The sequence below is a fragment of the Mustela nivalis genome, assembly GCF_964662115.1.
Source record: "Mustela nivalis genome assembly, chromosome: 18".
Lineage (NCBI taxonomy): Eukaryota > Metazoa > Chordata > Mammalia > Carnivora > Mustelidae > Mustela > Mustela nivalis.
This window is the reverse complement of record NC_139037.1, coordinates 31,895,400-31,912,968: the sequence shown is the minus strand read 5'-3', so window position 1 is coordinate 31,912,968 and position 17,569 is coordinate 31,895,400. Positions and strand designations below refer to the sequence as shown.

The window sequence follows — 17,569 nt, the reverse complement described above, 5'->3', positions numbered from 1 at the left end:
AAAACAAATATCCTTGTAACCACTGCACAAGACTAAGAACAGGCTGAGATCTGCAGTGTTCCCCCCATATCGCCCCTTCTCTGGAAGTAATAACCGCTATCTTGACTTTCATATTAACCCCTTCTGCTTTTTTCTTTCCTTTAGGGGTTTTGCAATCTAAGGAAGCATCCTTAAACAACCATCATTTCCTGTCTCCTCTTGAACTTCATTCAGTGGAATCACAGAGGCTTTATTCTCTCGTGTCCGACTGCTCACACTTGGCCTTGCTTGTGAGCTTCGACTGTAGATGTGTAGATGGTGTATTGTGGCAGTTTGTTTTCATGGCTATATAATATTCCAACTTACAAATATGAATGTCAATACCCCCTATCTACAGAACGGTCTCACTGTTGATGGACATTTGGGTTGTTTCTAGCTGGGGGATACCCTGGGGAGTTGTCCTGCTCAGAAATTCTGGTTCGTGTCTTCTGGTGAACATGCTTGCCTCTCTATCTGTAGGACATGCTCCTAAGAGGGCACGGGATGGGTCCTCCTGTAAGAGTTTATGCTCAGCTTCAGCAGATGGTTTTCCTAGTGCTTGTACCCACTGCCACTCAAACAAACAAGGTAGATTTTTTTTCTTTCTCCTCCCACTCTCTCTCTCTCTTCCCTCCTTCCATTCCCCTATCCATCCAAGCCACTGGTTACCAACAGCCTCTAGAGGTGGCCCTGGGTAGGTTAATTCATGGTGAAAAGAAGTCAAAGTGTGTGGTTATTCTCCCCCGATTCAGTAGGCAGATGCATGAGAACTCCTCAGCACCAGCCCCGGCCGAGGAAGGTCGGAGGTTGCACCCTAACCCCCCCTCTTGGGAAGCCTTGTGGTAGGGCTTCTGAGGTTGCCTACGCCCCTCCCCCATACCTGAGAAAGGGCCCTGCGGCTGTACAGACGGAAGCTTACTCCAGCCCCGCCCCCAGGAACCAGCAGGTTAAATGTCCCACCGCAAGGGCAGGCCACCCTATATTTTTAGGGACCTTATTTTGTTAGCAGTTGCGGTTTCATTCACTTCCTTCTGAGAGCCCCTGGAGGTGCGGGGAGCGACCACAAGGGGGCCTCCTTCCGCCCCTTGGGGTCTGTGTGCTGCGGGAAGAGCACCCCGGAGCAGAAAAAGGAAGTGAGGTCCTGAACCCCAAGTGAGGGTCGCCTGGGGACCCCCAACCAACACTGGTGGGGAAGCGAGGGAGACGGGTGGCAGAAAAGGACGCAGCGAAACGTCAGCGCCTTCCCAGCAAAACTTTCTTCTTCGTATTATTTCAAACCCCTTCGAACGGTTTTTCAAAGTCTTTTTTTTTTTTTTCCCCCTTTTTGGAGAAAAGCTCAATTTCCCTGCGCTTCCCCCCCCCCCTTCTCCAGCATTGCGCTTGGAAGCTCTAGGAGCCGCCTGTGTGGCGGCGCCATCTGCCGGCCGCTTCTTAAATTGCGGGGTGAGATCCGGCCTCCGTCCCGCCTCCTTCCAGAAATGCCCAGACGCAAAGGGGGAGAAAGAAGCTTTCAATAACCTTCAGTACAACAACAGTGAGCAAAAACCTACACTGGATCTCTAGGCATTTGCTGCAGTGTTGCCTGTAATCGGGAAAATTACATTATAATATTAAAATAAAGATAATATGGAAATTGTTATATATTATAGGAAAGTGCTCATGATAGATACAATTTAATCAAACTCAAATCATACTTTAATTTTATTGTCCACGGTATGATACTATCATGGTGGATACATGTCAGTGGGGGTAAGAGAAAAACCAAGAGTGAGCCCTCATGGAAACTATGGACACTGGGCGCTAATGGCGTGTCCATGCAGGTTCATCAGTTGTGACAAATGTTTCATGCTGGTGAAGGATGTGATCATGGGGGAGGCTATGCTTGTGTGGGGACAGGAGCTATGAGGGAAAGCTCTATACCCTCCACTCAATTTTCTCTGTGAACTGAAAACTGATCTAAAAAAAACAACAACCACAAAGTCTATTTTAAAATTTGAAAAGCGGCTTACAAAACGTTATGTTGAGACTTCTTTCTGTTGAAGGCTGGTCAAGTTAACAGTGGTGGCCGCACTTTGGGGGCAGGATCTGCCCGGCCTGGCCCCTCAGGAAAGGACATGGGGGCCTTCGGTATATATCCTGCAGACCAGGGGCTTCACAAGTCCCTTGAGGGGGAGCGACTGGGGTTGCCCAGGAGGGAGCCTAGGAGCCTGGTGTTGCTAGAGCCATCTTGTCACCAGGAGGAGAGCTTGTTGAGAGAAAGAGGCAAAGCAGGGAAGCAGAACAGAGAAAGCCAGAAAGTGAAAGTTAGAGACCAGATGACAGGGTTTGATTCTTCGGATCCAACTTGGCTTGAAGCTCGTCTATTCCTAGACTTTTCCCATAATAAATTCCTCCCCTGGGTTTCTGTTGCTTGTAACCAAAAGGGTCTGTGCTCCCTAAACACAAGCTCCCAGCTTGCTCACTTTGCAACGAGTCAGTCATTGGAGATGGATGATGGCACAATGTAGCTTGCCAGGCATATCTGGCAACACTTGGAACCCTTCCTTGCTGTGGGTATTGCCTGCGCACATCAGGGAAGAGGCATCCTGGGCCTGCCCCCTCTCTGGGCTCAGACCTCCACTAAGGGTCCCCAGGGACAGAGGAGTCTCCTGCCTGGGGGGTGCTTCTGTTTTCCCTCTACCTAAAATTCTCCCCTCTCCGTGCTGCAGTGGCCGCCCCCTTAGCCTTCCCTGAGGCTCCCTTAAACACCTCCTCCTCTGAGAAGGCTTCCCTGACTACCTGGCTGCTGAGGGAGATTCTGTCTCAGCTTCTGTTTGCTCGGTGAATGACTCCTTTCTAACCTCGATGAGGTCAGCCCTGGGGCTGTGCCATTCACCACTGTGTCCCCAGTTCTTGGCAGAATCTAGCAAAATAATAGGAGTGTCGTCAGTCACCATTTACTGAGAAAATGAGAATATGCATGGAGAGATGGATACGGGCCAAGAGACTATTCTGGGTGCAGACCATGATGGTAGGGCTCTGTGCAAGACCTCTGTGGGGGAGCAGGGTTTTCTTGCTCATACAAGGCATACAGTGACACCAACCAGAGGACATACTATAAGTTCACTAGAATTTTCCTTCCAGTTGGAGGGGGAGGCTCTGACCTGAAATCGGTTATGAAGCCAGGAGCTGGAGTGTAGGTTTTGCCTCCCAAGTGAGGTGTTGAAAGTCGAGGATGTCAGGGCACCTGGGTGGCTCAGTCACTTACTTAGGCTCAGGTCATGATCTCAGGGTCCTGAGATGGAGTCCGGAATTGGGCTCCTTGCTCAGCGGGGAGTCTGCTTCTCCCTCTCCCTCTGCTGCTCCCCCTGCTTGTTCTCTCTCTCTCTGTCAAATAAATAAATAAAATCTTAAAAAAGAAAGACAGACAGACAGAAAGCAAGCCAGCCAAGGATGTCAGTCAAAGTCAAAACCAGGCCCATGACTGAGGAGCTGGAAAGCCAGAAGGGCTGAATACAGGGCTGGGGGTTGGGGGACCCAGGGCCCTACGCCCAGCAGCAGGGAGCAAGATCCAGATAGGAGGGGAGAATGCACAGACCACAGTGAACAATCCAGTCCACATCGTCAGAAACTTGTTTCCTCTTGTGGTATTTTCCAGTCCTTCTGAGTAAATCAAAGACAAGTCTCAGCTTGGTGATGACGGGTCCCTAACACCTGTCTCTCTGTTTCTTTTAACAAAGAACCTCTGGCAGCCTCACGTTCAAGGCCCGTGGCAGACAAAGGCCTGTGAGATGTACTAAGGGCAATAGGTTTCATTGTGTTGATTTTTAGAGCTACCTTTCTAATTATAGCAAGTGATTCTGATTTTCCATTTAGAGTGGTAATCGGAAGTTTCTTTTTCAAAGAAATTTCCATAAGCGTAAGGGGGACTGCTGGAAGGAAAAACGGCAAGTGGATGATGGAACAGGTGGCGGCATTGTGGGGCCCCAAGGGGAGGGGGCGTGTGGCTGAGCCGGAGGATGCTGGGAAGGCAGCGCTTGGCTGAGTTGCTGCAGGAGGGACAGGAAGCATCTGGAGAGCCTCTGAGCAAGTACCCCTCCCCCACTAGCAGGTGGGATTGCAACTGGGTTTGCTGCATGGGGGCAGAGTTACAGCCAAAGGAACTTCCAGAGCCCACCCTGAACTGAGCCTCCAGGCCAGCCGGCCCTGGCCCAAGTCTCCAGACTCTGAGAGCACCCCCAGGTCTGGCTGGGTGACCCCCAATGGCCTCTTGGAATTCCAGCCCTTATTCTGTCTGTCCTGCCTGCCAGACCATGTCACTTGGAGGTGGACATCCCAGGCCTGGTGCTGGAGCTCTCCCTGTCTCCTGTGTGACCTTGAGGGAGTTCCTTCTCCAGGCCTGTTTCCACCTAGGAACAGAGATAAGTGAAATGATCTTGAAGGGCCCTTAAGGATGAGAGGACCGGGAACATACCCTTAGTACCTCCTCTCCCCTCTCCCCTCCAAAGTCGGGCTCAGTGGGAAAGGCACGGGGGGCAGTGTCACACTGATCCGAGTTTAATTTCCTATTCTACCCATGGTGAACTGTGGGACCTTGGGCATGTTACTTCACCTGTCAGGGGTGTCTTTGTCTTCATCAGTAAGAAGGGATAAGGATATCTCCTGAGAAGAGCTGGGCCAGCAGTGATGAGGAAAGCCCGGGACACCCAGCTGGGCTCTGAAAGTGCTGGGAGGCTCAGGGTTTTCATGCACAGGTGGCCTGTGGCAGAGCCCCTCCTCCCGTTCTGGCTTGGGGTCAGGCAAGAGACCCATATCCCGGGCACAGGGGCTCATCGGGTCATCTGATCCCAGCTTACAGGAGGCCTTCATGGGTACAAGCCCCCTCAGGCTTAGGGCATGAGTCCCCAGAGTGGGGTTCCTGGATTGGGTGAGGCTGGTATGGTGCTCCCACCTGGAGCTCCCTGGGGAGGGGACACGTGGATGGGAAGAAGCCTGGGTGGGGAGAAGACAGGTACCCCATATTATAGGCTTTTTAAAAACTTCTCTCTATATATTACGCACGCATATCACATGCCTATTAAACTGCCCATGTTGGGCACTTTTTCCTTCTGAGCGACTGTTTGGGACACCTGAGATCCTGAGATCGATGGTGTTTTACATCTGATGAAATGACTTACACAGGAACGTCTTCTTCACCATTATAAAGAGAGTCACGGCCATTTATTTTTCCACAGAACACTTTAACTTTCTCTCTCAAGAGGTCCAACATCTCCCACGCAAAGTGTCCTTCTCCCAGAATAAATTGAGAGACCCGAAGCTTTCTTTGTCCCTAAGTGTCAGGTTGGTTTCTCGCCTCCAGAGTGGAGCCTGGTAGGGCCATTCCAGATGCTGCCACATGGTGTCGCTGTTGAACACATTCTGGTGCAGTTTGGTCAATGCCTGTTCACCTCTAGAGTGGTCTCTTTTTCCAGCCGGATCCCTACATAGGTCAAGCTGGTGCCCCACATGAAGATGCAGAGCAACAGCCTCTTTATTTCACTCTCATAAGCTCAGCCAGATGGTTTAGGTCTTCAGGACCTTTAGTCTCAAACACACATTGCCCCAAACCAGGCTGGACCATCGGCTTCAAGCCCAATGTTGAACCTAGGTTATCGGTCTGGTCTCCCCTCCACTCTGGGCTCCTGGTGTCCTTTCCTGACAGCGGACCTCAGTCAAGGGCATTCCAGCCCTCGGAGAGGTTCCAAGAACATTGTCCTTCAAATGGGGGAGGTGTTAAGCATTCAGTCTCACCCTGCTGGGTACCACTCCCCTCCCTTGGGGCCACATCTGTGTAACTCATGGAGCCTCGTCAAGGGCCATGTGCCTTATAAATGAAAACGCACTTGGACTCCAAGTTACAGCATCCTGACCAGAGAATTGTTGGCCAATTCCCTTCCTACCAACGCCTTGTTTCACAGACTCTTGTGACAGGATGACGTTCTAGCCCAGGGTCCTCCCACCCTTGAAAGGGTGACCTACAGGGGACAAAGCTGGCCTCGAAGAGCCGTGGGTGAACTTTTGTTTATCTGAGTTAGGTCTACACACCGAGAAGGAAGAGCTGGAATGGTTAGGACCATGGTGGGGATCTGGGCAGGCAATCTCGAGGGAGGAGGAGCAGAGAGGGAAGACAGGGCAGCTGGTGAGACTGTTTGGAGGAAGGGGCTTAAACTTTGTCCACAGCGTGCAATGTAAACCACCCCCTCCAGCGACCCCCGAAAGCATCAGCTGGCACTTTGGCAGCTGGGTTTGTGGTTTCCAGATGAGGTGAGTCTGACATCAAAGGCACCCAGGACACAGGCAGAGGCTTCTGAGGACCCCAAGAGGGGTGGGGTGGGGGGAGCACTCCTGGGATCCACACAGATGCAGACATGGAGGACCAGAGGAGAGGCTTGTCCAAAGTGTCACCCAGCAAGTTCAAGCCTCAAGTGGCTCCTCCCACTAAACACTCCCCTCCAACAGTCCGTGTCCCCTCCCCACCACCCCGCCATGGCCACGATCCCCAGTCTCCAGCCTACCCGTTAGTGGGACTCAGTACAGATACTCCCGGACCGTGAGCTCCTTCAGCGTGAAGCCCCAGGGGCTGGGCTGGCGGAGCTGGCTCTCCTGCAGCTTCTCCTGCAGTGACACGAAGTCCTTGCCCAGCTCGTAGGCCAGGCGGATCATGGCGTCCAGCAGGGGGGCATAGTAGCGGTGGCCCTCCCGGGCCTGCAGGCACTGCAGCGCCCTCTCCCCGGCTGCGAAGGCCTCGGCGGGGCGCTCCAGGTCCCGGTGGCACACGAGCATGGCGCACAGAGCCGGCACCACCATCACCGGGCAGTGGGCCGTCAGCTTCTCCTGCAGGGGCACCACGCGCACCAGGATATCCAGGGCCCGGCCGTACTGTCCCCCGCGCAGGCAGCCGAACGCCTCCCGGAGCTCGGGCCGCGTGAGGAAGTCGATGAACTCGCGGGAGCGCCGCACGCAGCGGATGGCATAGAGCAGGGTCAGGTATTCCTTGAAGGCCAGCTTGCGCTCGGAGATCATCTCCTCGGTGAAGTTGCCTACCAGATGCTTCTTGGGGAAGGCGATGTCTTCGATCTCTTCCCTGAACGTCTTGAGGAGGTTTTTCTGGAGCATCTCGAAGTCTGAATAGCGCCTTTCCAGCACGGCTTTGTTGCTGTCAAAACTCCCTGTCTGGATAACGACGATTTGGTACATCTGCGTTGCGGGGAGAGAGAGAGAGAGAGAGAGAGCATTTGACTACATCCTAATGGGAAGTTTTTCACTGGCAGAGTGAGCCCTAGCAAATAAAAATGATGATGAACATCATTTATTTATTTATTTTTAAGATTTTATTTATTTATTTGACAGAGAGAAATTACAAGTAGATGGAGAGGCAGGCAGAGAGAGAGAGAGGGAAGCAGGCTCCCCGATGATGAACATCATTTAAAGCAGACCTCAGGGGCACCTGGGTGGCTCAGTGGGTTAAGCCGCTGCCTTCTGCTAAGGTCACGATCTCAGAGTCCTGGGATCGAGTCCCCCATAGGGCTCTCTGCTCAGCAGGGAGCCTGCTTCCTTCTCTCTCTCTGCCTGCCTCTCTGTCTACTTGTGATCTCTCTCTGTCAAATAAATAAAATCTTAAAAAAAAAAAGCAGACCTCGAAAATGGGTTATCGTTCTATGTAATTCTGTTATAAATTGCCATCAGCATTTGCGGAGCTATAAAAGCGATCGGTGACAAGAGGCCACCTGAGAATAACAAACCCAGTGGCTCGGAGGCATCTTGTGGGACCAGGAGCACCGAAGCAGGTGGCACGGGGGGCCCCGGGGGTGCTCCGGGCTTTCCATCGTCAAAATGGGGCCTCGGGTCCCTGGCTCAGGGAGCTGGGGGTTGAGCTGTGTTTCCCCAGCAAACGACCGGTGAGAGATGGTTTGGGGCCGTAGGCGGGTGGTGAAGTTCTATGGTAAGGAAATGATTGGTTTTCAGGTCTCTTTCAGTTAGAGAATCCTGATGAAGTGTTTCGGTTCCTTGGGTTATAATTCCCGCCCTGCTGCGATCTAGCTGTGCGATCTTAGGCGGGTAATTGCACCATTGGGGACCTCAGTGTGCCCATCCATGAAATGAGAGGGTAGTCATGGCACTTCCCTCGCTGGGTGAGGATGGAATGGGTTAACACTGGGCACCCATGAGGGACTGGGTTCAACCTGCAGTCAGCACTTTAGCACCCACTGTTGGCATTCTGGTCCCAGTTAAGGGGCCAGGTAGGGAACGAAGGTTGAGCCTGGCTCCTACTTGGACCTGAACACCGCCCCCACCGCAGGCTCAAATCCCGTTTTAGCAGAGAGTGGCGCCCCCAAGCCCAGAGGTTGCAGTGGGCCCTGGCACAACCAGCTAGAATCTAACCAACAGCACTTAGCTTTCCTTGTATTTACTTTCAGGATTACCTTTTCTTTGTGCTACGTGATACTGATTTCCCTTTGGAAGATACTGACTTGGTGTTTTTAGAAAGCGATCTGATTTATAGAAAACGAGGTTAATTATTATTACCTATCATTTTATGCAATATATAATTAATGATTGGGGATATCAAAAACTGTTGAAAGGACGCAGATGGCTGGTTCTGGCTGACATGGAGTAAATCTGGGCTAGTTCTTTCTCGGGATCGGGGATCGTGATTCACTGCTCTCCAGTTCTCACAGTGCTTAGCACCATACCCAGCGCGCGCACAATCTTGCTTTTTGACTGTTGTCTTCCTTAGAATTCTGTTGGTCAGACTGCATCGGCCCATTTCACAATGGGGCAAGTTGAGGCCCAGGGCCTGGAAGGAAGTGGTGAAAGACTCGCCCTCCCTGCCCTATCTCAGCTTACCACAAACTTGGAGACTTTTCTCTCCTCGATGCGGGCGGACGCGACCTCGAAGAGCAGCTTGATGCGCCTCCAACAGCGTTTCTCCTTCCGCCAGTACTCCTGCAGCTCCCGGGTGGTCATGCTGGAGTTGGGGCTGGGGCTGCCGGGAGCGTCTGGAGGGACGGCACGTGTCAGCCCTTGCACCAGGTCAGGGCGCTTTGGGGACAAGGGTCTGGGGACATGCCTGGGTCTGTCGGGGATGGGAAGTCCGAATCTGGAAGCGCTGTGCCTCGCCTCCTCCCCGGCCCCGCCCACCCAGACTCTGGTTCCCGCAAACCCGGCTGCAGCCATCCCACCGCCGGCAACCTGAAATAGCCCCGCGTTCCCCAGCTGGTTTCTCCATTGCGACACGCAGACGCGTGTGTTGCACCATCCACTTCCGGCCTGCAGATTGGCCACTGTGAGACCCATGCTCCTAAAAAGCAGGGATGGTGGCTTGTTTCTTTCTGTACTCCCTAGGGCACTGACACAGTAGTGGGGGTTGGGGACTGAGCACACGCATCAGCTACCAGTGGAGGGAGCTACTGAGAATGCGGGGCTCCTGGCTCCGCGCGGTGGGCCCCTCCCCAATCTCTCATCTCCTTTTCCACATTTCCTGCTTTTGCTTGCACATGCTACTCCTTCTGCCTTAAATGCCACCTCCTATCTCCCTACCTGGAAAACTCAGTGTCTCTTAGAGCTTACGTGCACCCTGAGCCATTGTGATCATCTCGGGAAAGATGAAAATCCTTCCCCACCGAAATGCACTGATCATTGTGCATGTGATTTCAGGAGATATGGAGCCTTGGGTGGGGGGTGGGGGGGGTGGGGGGTGGTGAGGCTTCTCCACTGATGTCCTTCCAGATCCAGGCCATAGGTCACTTCAACGGTCCCCTGGCATTAGAGTTAGAGCCTCCCACCTTGTCCCTACAACCTTTTGGGTGACATCTTGAATTATTTTTCACAGATCTGTTTCCCCACCAAACTTGAGGGCCAGCGGTGTTGGGCTGATTCCTACACACCCCCCAAGGACAGAGCAGAGAGCAGAGGTTTCATAGGGAAGTATTGAACAACTGCCTGAATGAGTAAATACATTTGCTCCAGGAGATGGCGCTCTGGTGGACACTGTCAGCGCTGGGCAGTGCTGCTTGGCACTCACTGTTCAGAAATGTCCCCACTGACTTCCTACTGAACGCACTTACGGCTCTCATGCTGGGTCTTTCTTGAGATAAATCATCCTGTTCTGGAGCTGCTCTTGGTGGAGGAAGGATGGGACTGGAGGGCTGGTGAGTAGTAGCCTGGCCTCCTTGCCTCCTGAATGGGACAAGTCTGAGATATGTTCTATAGGGTTTGCCGAGGACTCTTGCTGGGACCAAGCCCAGTTGCCCAAAGCGTCATCACCCTTGATACTGGCTTCCTGCCCTTTCTTTCTTTGCTCCTTTCTTCAGTGTACCCCTCCCCTGCTATGATTCCTGGGACCATCTCCCAGAAGAACAACGGACATCAAATACTTGTGCCAAGTTGAGAAAGCTGCTCCCTCTCCCGTGGCACCCATTGAAGGACCCAATGTTTATATTTTGAACGTCTTCCAATCTCTATCTCTGACCCCACTCCAAGCCCACCTAAGTGCCCTTCGGGTCCTGGACACGGGAGGTCTCGGCCAGTGGCTGATGCTTCCTGCCTGGGCCCTGCTGTGCCCTTGGCCGTGGGTCCTGTCCATCCAGGGCTCCCGGGGTGCTCGGGACGGGCCATGCTCGAAGGCTGCCAGGGGGACAAAAGACAACAGTGAGTTCCTGCTGACGTTGGGGTTCCTGGAGGGTCCTGGGGTGCTAGGATCTGTGTCATAGTCCCCATGGCTGAGCCCTCCCCTGCCCACCTAGCTGTCCGCCCAGCTGCCACATGCGTGGCTTGCGTCTACTGCCCCTTTGCTGGACTGATTGGTCCAAGGCCTTCTGTTATTGTTACCATGCTTCTAAGATCAAGTTCTCTGAATCTTAAGTGCAGTGATTTCAAGCCAAGGTAGTGGCTTTAGGGATTACTTGGGAGATAAATGCCAGCCTGTCCTGAAGAACATCCCAATATCCCATTTATGTCCCATGTGTAAATAAAATCTCAGTGCCCCAAGTGAGGGTCCGGGGACGTACGAAGCCTTCCCGTCTGTCTCTCCCTCTTTAAGAAAACACTTACTGACAGTTTGTGGAACACACTTCATAGGCACCTAAGGGCTTCACACCCCCTTAGTTCACACCCACAAAAATCTTCTGTGAATCCCAATCACAGAAGAGGAAACTGAGGTTTAGCCCAAGGTGATGCGGCTGGTGAGCCCGACCCACGAGCAAAGCTGAAAGTCTGTGACGTGTCAGTGCGCACGCTCTGCCCTCAACACCCACTCGCTCAATTAACCAAGTCTGTGTGCAGGAGGAGTTTTACCTCCATCTCATGATAAAGGAACCAGGACTTGGAGCTGCCTACGATCCGAAGGCTCGTAGGTGATGCTCAGGATGTATGTGGTACCCTCCTCGGGGCCAGGGGGAGGGCAGCCAGCTGGAGTAGGGGGAGGGAGCTAGATTATGCTGTAACTCTGTCTGCAACCCAGACCCGTGAACAGGTGTCACCAATTCTCTGTGCCTCAGTTTCCCATAAAATGGGTCTAAGAATGGAGCCTGCCTTCATGAGGCTGGAGTGAGGGTTAAGCTGGGGAGACCATGCTCGGAGTCTGCACAAAACCAGACGCTGTATAATAAGTAGTCCCTGCTATTGCTATGGGACACATAATAGTCCTTGCAGAAATATTTGAAGATCAGTGACTCTCCACTAAGGTATAAATTGGAATAGAATTTAACACGTCTGAGACAAATTAAAAATAGGATGATGAAAAGATTAGCTTGGATGGAGCCAGGAGCTGGGGCAGCCCTTTGGCACAAAAATCCAAAATCAGGGCACCTGGGTGGCTCATCCAGTTAAGTGTCTGCCTTCAGCTCAGGTCATGATCCCAGGGTCCTCGGATCGAGTCCCACATCGGGCTCCCTGCTCGGTGGAGAGCCTGCTTCTCCCTTTCCTTCTGCCTGCCACTACCTCTGCTTGTGCTCACTCTCCCTCTGTGTCAAATAAATAAAGTCTTAAAAAAAAAAATCCAAAATCAGAAGGGTGAGATTTGAGGGAGCTCTAAGGGGCACATGGGGCAGAGCTGGGACACAAACTCTGTTGGCCTGCTCTGCCCTATTCCTGGCTCCGTGTCTGAACCCGTCCCGTGTCTCAACCCTTCTGCTGACTATAGCCTTGAGGGGTGGGACTCCTGCTGCTGTAACAAAGTCCCAGCTCTGTCCCTGGGCATGACCGAGCCCATCCCAGCTCCACGACTGCAGGCCCCCCTTGAACAGGCCTGGCTTGGGGAGAGCTGAGGTCAGCTGGGGCCAGGGTTCCTCCTTCGGGGGGCAGCTCTTGCTTGCTCAGGTGAAAGGAACCCTGGGCCACTCTCCAGGTAGTCCTGTGCTGTTGCCCAGTGCGTGTCTCTCCAGGACCCTTCCTCCAATTTACTTTATATGGATGGGAAACTGAGGCACAGAGCAAGGGCGTGGCTGGCCCAGGTTTGCACGCACTTGAGCCACTAGGGCCTGCATGCCTCATTTGCTGCTTCTCCCCTTGAGGGGTCAGGACTTCCATCCTGACCAGCTGTGGGTCTGTATGCAAGTTACTCAGTATCTCCAGGCCTCAGTGTCCCCACCTGAGAAGTGTGGCTGCAGGCTCCGTCTTGCTGACTAGGCATGGAGGGTGGGGGACGCGTTCTCTAGAGCCTGGTGGGTGCCCAGGTGGAGTAGTGAGTGGTCTTCATGCTCTATTACCTAATGGGCTCTGGGTGGCCTAGGTTCTTGGAAGCCCAATGCTTCCCATGGGCACTCCTAACTCCTCAGTTGGCTCATCTGTAGAATGGGTGATGGTGAGCCTCAGTTGTCCTGGCCCTTCCAGCTCTGCTGTCCTGTTCAGGCAGCTGGTGCCAGGTCACAAGAAGGGCACAGTTTTCCCAGAGACCCCAGGAATCATGGCCTTGGCCGAACGCACCAGTCAAGACCTGGGAAAGCTGAGCACGACCCCAGGGGGCTTTGAATAAAAGTCAAATTCAGCAGTCAAAGCCACTTCCCTTATGTTTTCTCTTATAGGGTTTTCTGGGAGTCACCATGAGGGGAGTGAAAAGAAGAAAGGTATTCATTCATTGGTGCATGGACAGAGTCTTGGTCATCTTCCCCTTCCTCTCTAGGCCTCAGTCTCCTCATCTGTGAAATGGGGAAAACAGCCTGTCACTCCAAAAGCTGTTTGGGGACAACCACACATGGGGTTTTGTGGGTACTTCTCTCCTCTGTCCATACCCTGTATAGCAAAGATTTCTAGATTTGACTAGACAATCCTACAAATGTTGGAGTTGGGTAGGGGTCCTGTGCTTGGCCCAGGAGACAGAGAGGCTTCCCAGCCCCCTCCCCATCCTGCTGTGTGTGCAGACATTCTGCTCCTTCCCTCCCAGGCCTCTCCTCCCTCTGAGGGCTGCCTGCCATGGCCAGGCCTTCTTCTGATGGCTATACCGGGCCACCTTGAGAGCCCATGCTACCTTCCTGAGGGGGCTGCAGAGGACTTTCCATCAGAGTGAGGGATCCCGGACCCTGGGGGGCACACTCCCATTTGGGACTCTCCCAGGTGCTGGGAGCTTGTAACAAGCAGGTTTCCTGGCTCTTGACATAGGAGAGTCCCACCTGGCAGGTCTGGGAATGGGCCCCGGATTCTGCATTTTGCACAAGTGCCCAGAGGCTATGCTGACACAGGGGTTCCCTGGCACCACTTTTTGAGAAACACAGGTGTGGTGACTTATTCCCCTGCCTCAAGAGGGGTCATAGAAGTAGCTCAAAAGAATCGAGGTGATGGAAGTTCGGGGAGCTGCTTCCTGCTCTAACCCAATGAGCTAAGGAGAGCCCCACACAGAGCGGCTGTCACCAACCCTTCCCTACCCTGCCCTGCCCCCAACAGGTACTGAAGGAGGGCCGCAGGGGGAGGGGGCTCAGACCACAGGGAGGGCAGAGCCCCACTGAGGTTGGGATCAAACACTGACCTGAAGCCTCTCTGGTCCTGTGTGGGTCCAGGGGTCTGGGGGGAGGGTCACATGGCCGCCTTCAGCGCCCCTCGGTTCCAGGCTCCAGCGAGCTGCTGCTTTTAAGTTCCCCGTTTGAAAACAGGAAATAGGCTATGTGACCCGCTCTTGGTGCCCCAGCCCATTGGCTGATGACAGACAGTATATATGATCCCCACTGACAGGTGGCCTCACAGGGCAGGGGTGGGGCAGGACGGGGCAAGGCAGGGCCAGCCCTGAGGGATCCACTTCTGAGGGATCTAGATGCGCCTCACATAGCCTTGCAACGAGCTTGGCTGTCCCTCAGAGTCGCAGATGGTCTCTGGCATTCCGGCAGCATCCCCTATCCCGCTTTAACATTCATTATCCTCCCCTGCGAGCTAGGCCTGAGGGGGGTCTTCATGCTCCACTGACAAGTGCGGAAACAGAGGTTTGGAGCACAGAGCTGCAGGGATCAGAGCCAGTGCCTGGTATGGAAGGGAATTGGGGTAAACTCACAGTTCCACTTGGTGCCTTTCTCTGGGCAAAACTGCATTCACCTCTCCCAACAGAAAGTACCAGGGAAGTCAGAGCTCTGGGCTGTGATATGATTCACAGCCACGAGTATTTGTGACCTTGAGGGTAGGAGACTGGGACAAAACAAAACAAAACAAAAAAAACCGACACTTGCCAAGAAGGCCACCATGTATCTCTTCTGAGCTAGGATCCTCTCCTTCCCCGTTAGAGGCAGTCCCACTCAGAATTCTAACCGGGGTCCCTTCTTTGCTTTTCTTTGTAAATGGCAACCTATGAACAGACCCCGAAACAACAGAGTTTAATTGTACCTACCTTGGAATTGTATATACATTGAGCCACTCATAGAGTTGGTAGCTTTGGTGACTTGTTTCCTTCTTTCAACATTTCTGTGCATAAGATGCATCCGTTTGTGTGTGTGCATGGCTGGAGTTTTTTCATTTTTGTTGTTGTGTTGCTACATTATTTGAATACATCATTATTTCACCTTTTTTTTTTTGGTCTGTGAATACTCATTTGGGTTGTTTGTTTTGGCCACTGTGATCAATGCTTCCATGTTTATCCAAGCACCCATGCTTCTGAAGGTGAAATCCCTGGGTCTTAGATTATGAACCGCTGAATAGCTTTGGACTCTGCTGGATTACAGCAAACGCTCCCCGCCCACCCCTCCGCTCCCCTTGGCTGTGGCCTTGGTGTTCCCAGGCACCACCGCAGCGCCTGTGACTTTTAGGTGCTCTGCAACGCCCCCCTACACTGGATGCGGTCAGTATTTTTTTTTATTGTAGTCCTTCCAGTGGGCGTGTCGTGGTGTCTCATTATGATTTTTAAGTTGCCTTTCTCTAATGAGGAGTGACATGTAGCATCTTTTCGTGGGCTTAGTTTCTATCCTTCTACCCTCTGTTCCAGTGCTCATTTTAAAAGAAGAGCGAATTAATGAATTAATTTAGGGGGGCGGGGCAGAGGGAGAGAGAGAGAGAGAATCACCAGCAGCTGACTCCATGCTCAGTGCAGAGCCGGACCTGAGACTCGATCTCGCGACCCTGAGACCATGACCTGAGCTGAAATCAAGAGAGGGATGCTTCCCAGACTGAGCCCTCCCACGTTGCTCACGGCTTCTTTTCTTCATGGTTTGTAGGTGTTTTTCATGCATTCGTTTGGATCTACGTGGTTTTCAGTCTTCTGTCTCATCCTGTGGCTTGCACTGTACTTTTTTTTTTTTTTTAAAGGTTTTTATTTATTTATTTGACAGATCACAAGTAGGCAGAGAGGCAGGCAGGACAGAGAGAGAGGAGGAAGCAGTCTCCCCACTAAGCAGAGAGCCCGATGTGGGGCTCGATCCCAGGAACTGGGATCATGACCTGAGCCGAAGGCAGAGGCTTTAACCCACTGAGCCACCCAGGTGCCCCTGCACTGTACTTTCTAAATATGGTCTTTGGATGAACGCAAGTTGCCAACTTGAAAGTATTCAATCTTATCAGTCTTGGCTTTCACAGGTACCTTAAAACCGTGGAGAGATTTCTCTTCCATTGTTCTTTCTCGTTGATTCTGCAACACCTTGGCAAGCCACTGGGAGGTTTAAGCAGAGTTGGGACGCAGAAGGCACTTGAAACACTTCTGGTCCTTAGCAACCACGGAAGAAGGTGTTGGCCCCTTCTGATGTTCTCATCACCTTTCCAGTGTGCCTTTCTTATTTGGGGTTCTCTAATGCCCGTAGAGTAGTTGTTCATGTATGGCGTGAGGTAGGAGGCCCTGTGCTTTCCCTGCATGTTTACTGGTCTTGTTTATTGAAATGGCCACCAGGTCCCGCGGTTGGGCAGTGCTGCCACTATGGAAAGGGTATCCATGTATGTCAGGGCGTGGGGACACTCGAGGGGAGTAGCCTGAACTGTGTGCCTCTGGCTGGCAGGCCGGTGAAGGGCCGTACCTCACTCACCTCTGCCCCTCACCACCCCCAAGAGGGCTAGGCATGGCTGGGGGGATGCTGGCTCTGTATCCTTCTCCCATCTGCCTGGGCCTAGAGTCTTCGGGCCTCTCACCCAGCAGCCAGCCGATGTGGGGGAGGGGTGTGTGGAAGCTGCTGCTTCCTCTTCTGGGTGCAGGAGGTGTTCTCCGGAAACCCCCGAACACGCAGGGGTGTCTGGCTGGTGTGGGAAGGATTGAGCTGGCCCAGGGTGGCCACGGTTGGCCCCCGGCTGGCTGTTGGCTCCCCTGGGCCACACAGAGCTGTGTGTGGTAGAGAAGGGCAGGCGAAGCCCTGTTAACATGTGGGCAAAGAGGGGGTGTCCCCCCGACCCCACTGTCAGGCTGACACCAAAGCCTGAGGAAAGGGCACCACAAGTAAATGCTAGCATCTCAGCATCTGGGTGTCTCTTCCAGTATTCAGACAACTTGGACCTTTTCAGTGACTTCCTCCCACAGGCAGAGTTAAGTCCAGACTCCCTCCGGAGGCCTCCTGACCTGCCACTTGTTCACTTCCTGACCTCGCCCTGTGCCACGCCCAGCATTGCCACACGCCAGCCTGCCCGGGCTGCTCTCTCGGCCTCAGCCTGCCTGCTGTCCTGTCCTCGTGGTCCCTTCAGCCAGCAGCAGCCCTTTCTTGGTTCTTTCCACAACTGGTTCTTTCTCATTCTACGGCTCGGTTGTCCCTCCTTGGCGTGACCCTCCCTGACCCCTCTGTTAAGACCTACCATTACTTTGCTTCTTTGCCAGTCTCAAATGCCATGATGATGGGGACTTTGCCTGTGTCAGCATTGTGTCCAAAGTGCCTTCCCCAGTGCCTGCTACATAGTGGGCGTTCAGCAGTAGTGCGAGACACGGGCGATTGGGTGCCTGCAGAGAAGGGGCGATTGGACCCATGACTCACGTGTGAGCTCGGCAGGCCACCACCCCTCTCTGAATCTGCTTTCCCTAATTGCAACCTGCACCACTCCTAGCACCACTGGGCAAGTAACTGAAGGGTGGGCACTACCCCTCACCACGGCTCCAGGTGTCTGATGAACTTGACACTCCAACACTGACATACCCCCTTTGATAAAGGTGTGT

At 53.1% G+C, this 17,569-nt stretch overlaps 1 protein-coding gene across 6 annotated transcripts; it reads right to left on the bottom strand.

Moving 5' to 3' along the window:
• Window positions 1-5,193: 5,193 nt before the first annotated feature.
• SNX20 (sorting nexin 20) lies at window positions 5,194-14,153 on the bottom strand. Of its 6 annotated transcripts, none has more exons than XM_082711236.1 (6): window positions 13,997-14,129; window positions 12,626-13,172; window positions 10,524-10,662; window positions 9,229-9,337; window positions 8,884-9,112; window positions 5,194-7,233 (listed from the first exon to the last, which is right to left on the bottom strand). In XM_082711236.1, exons 2-6 carry the CDS (start codon window positions 12,665-12,667, stop codon window positions 6,565-6,567), a joined length of 1,188 nt encoding a protein of 395 aa, XP_082567362.1. In that variant the 5' UTR covers window positions 12,668-13,172; window positions 13,997-14,129; the 3' UTR covers window positions 5,194-6,564. The 6 variants fall into 6 exon arrangements, with proteins under 6 accessions (XP_082567362.1, XP_082567367.1, XP_082567363.1 ...); XM_082711241.1 differs by having other exon boundaries at window positions 8,884-9,035; XM_082711237.1 differs by lacking the exon at window positions 12,626-13,172 and having other exon boundaries at window positions 13,997-14,153.
• Window positions 14,154-17,569: the final 3,416 nt, after the last annotated feature.

Excerpts from the sequence above, each read along its gene's own strand:
- SNX20 (XM_082711236.1), bottom strand. The coding sequence starts at position 12,667 with ATGCCTAGTCAGCAAGACGGAGCCTGCAGCCACACTTCTCAG. Across the intron at positions 10,663-12,625 it reads CCTGCAGCCACACTTCTCAG|CCTTCGAGCATGGCCCGTCC; the intron begins GTGGGGACACTG and ends TCCCCCTGGCAG. Across the intron at positions 9,338-10,523 it reads AGGACCCGAAGGGCACTTAG|GAGCATGGGTCTCACAGTGG; the intron begins GTGGGCTTGGAG and ends CCTGCTTTTTAG.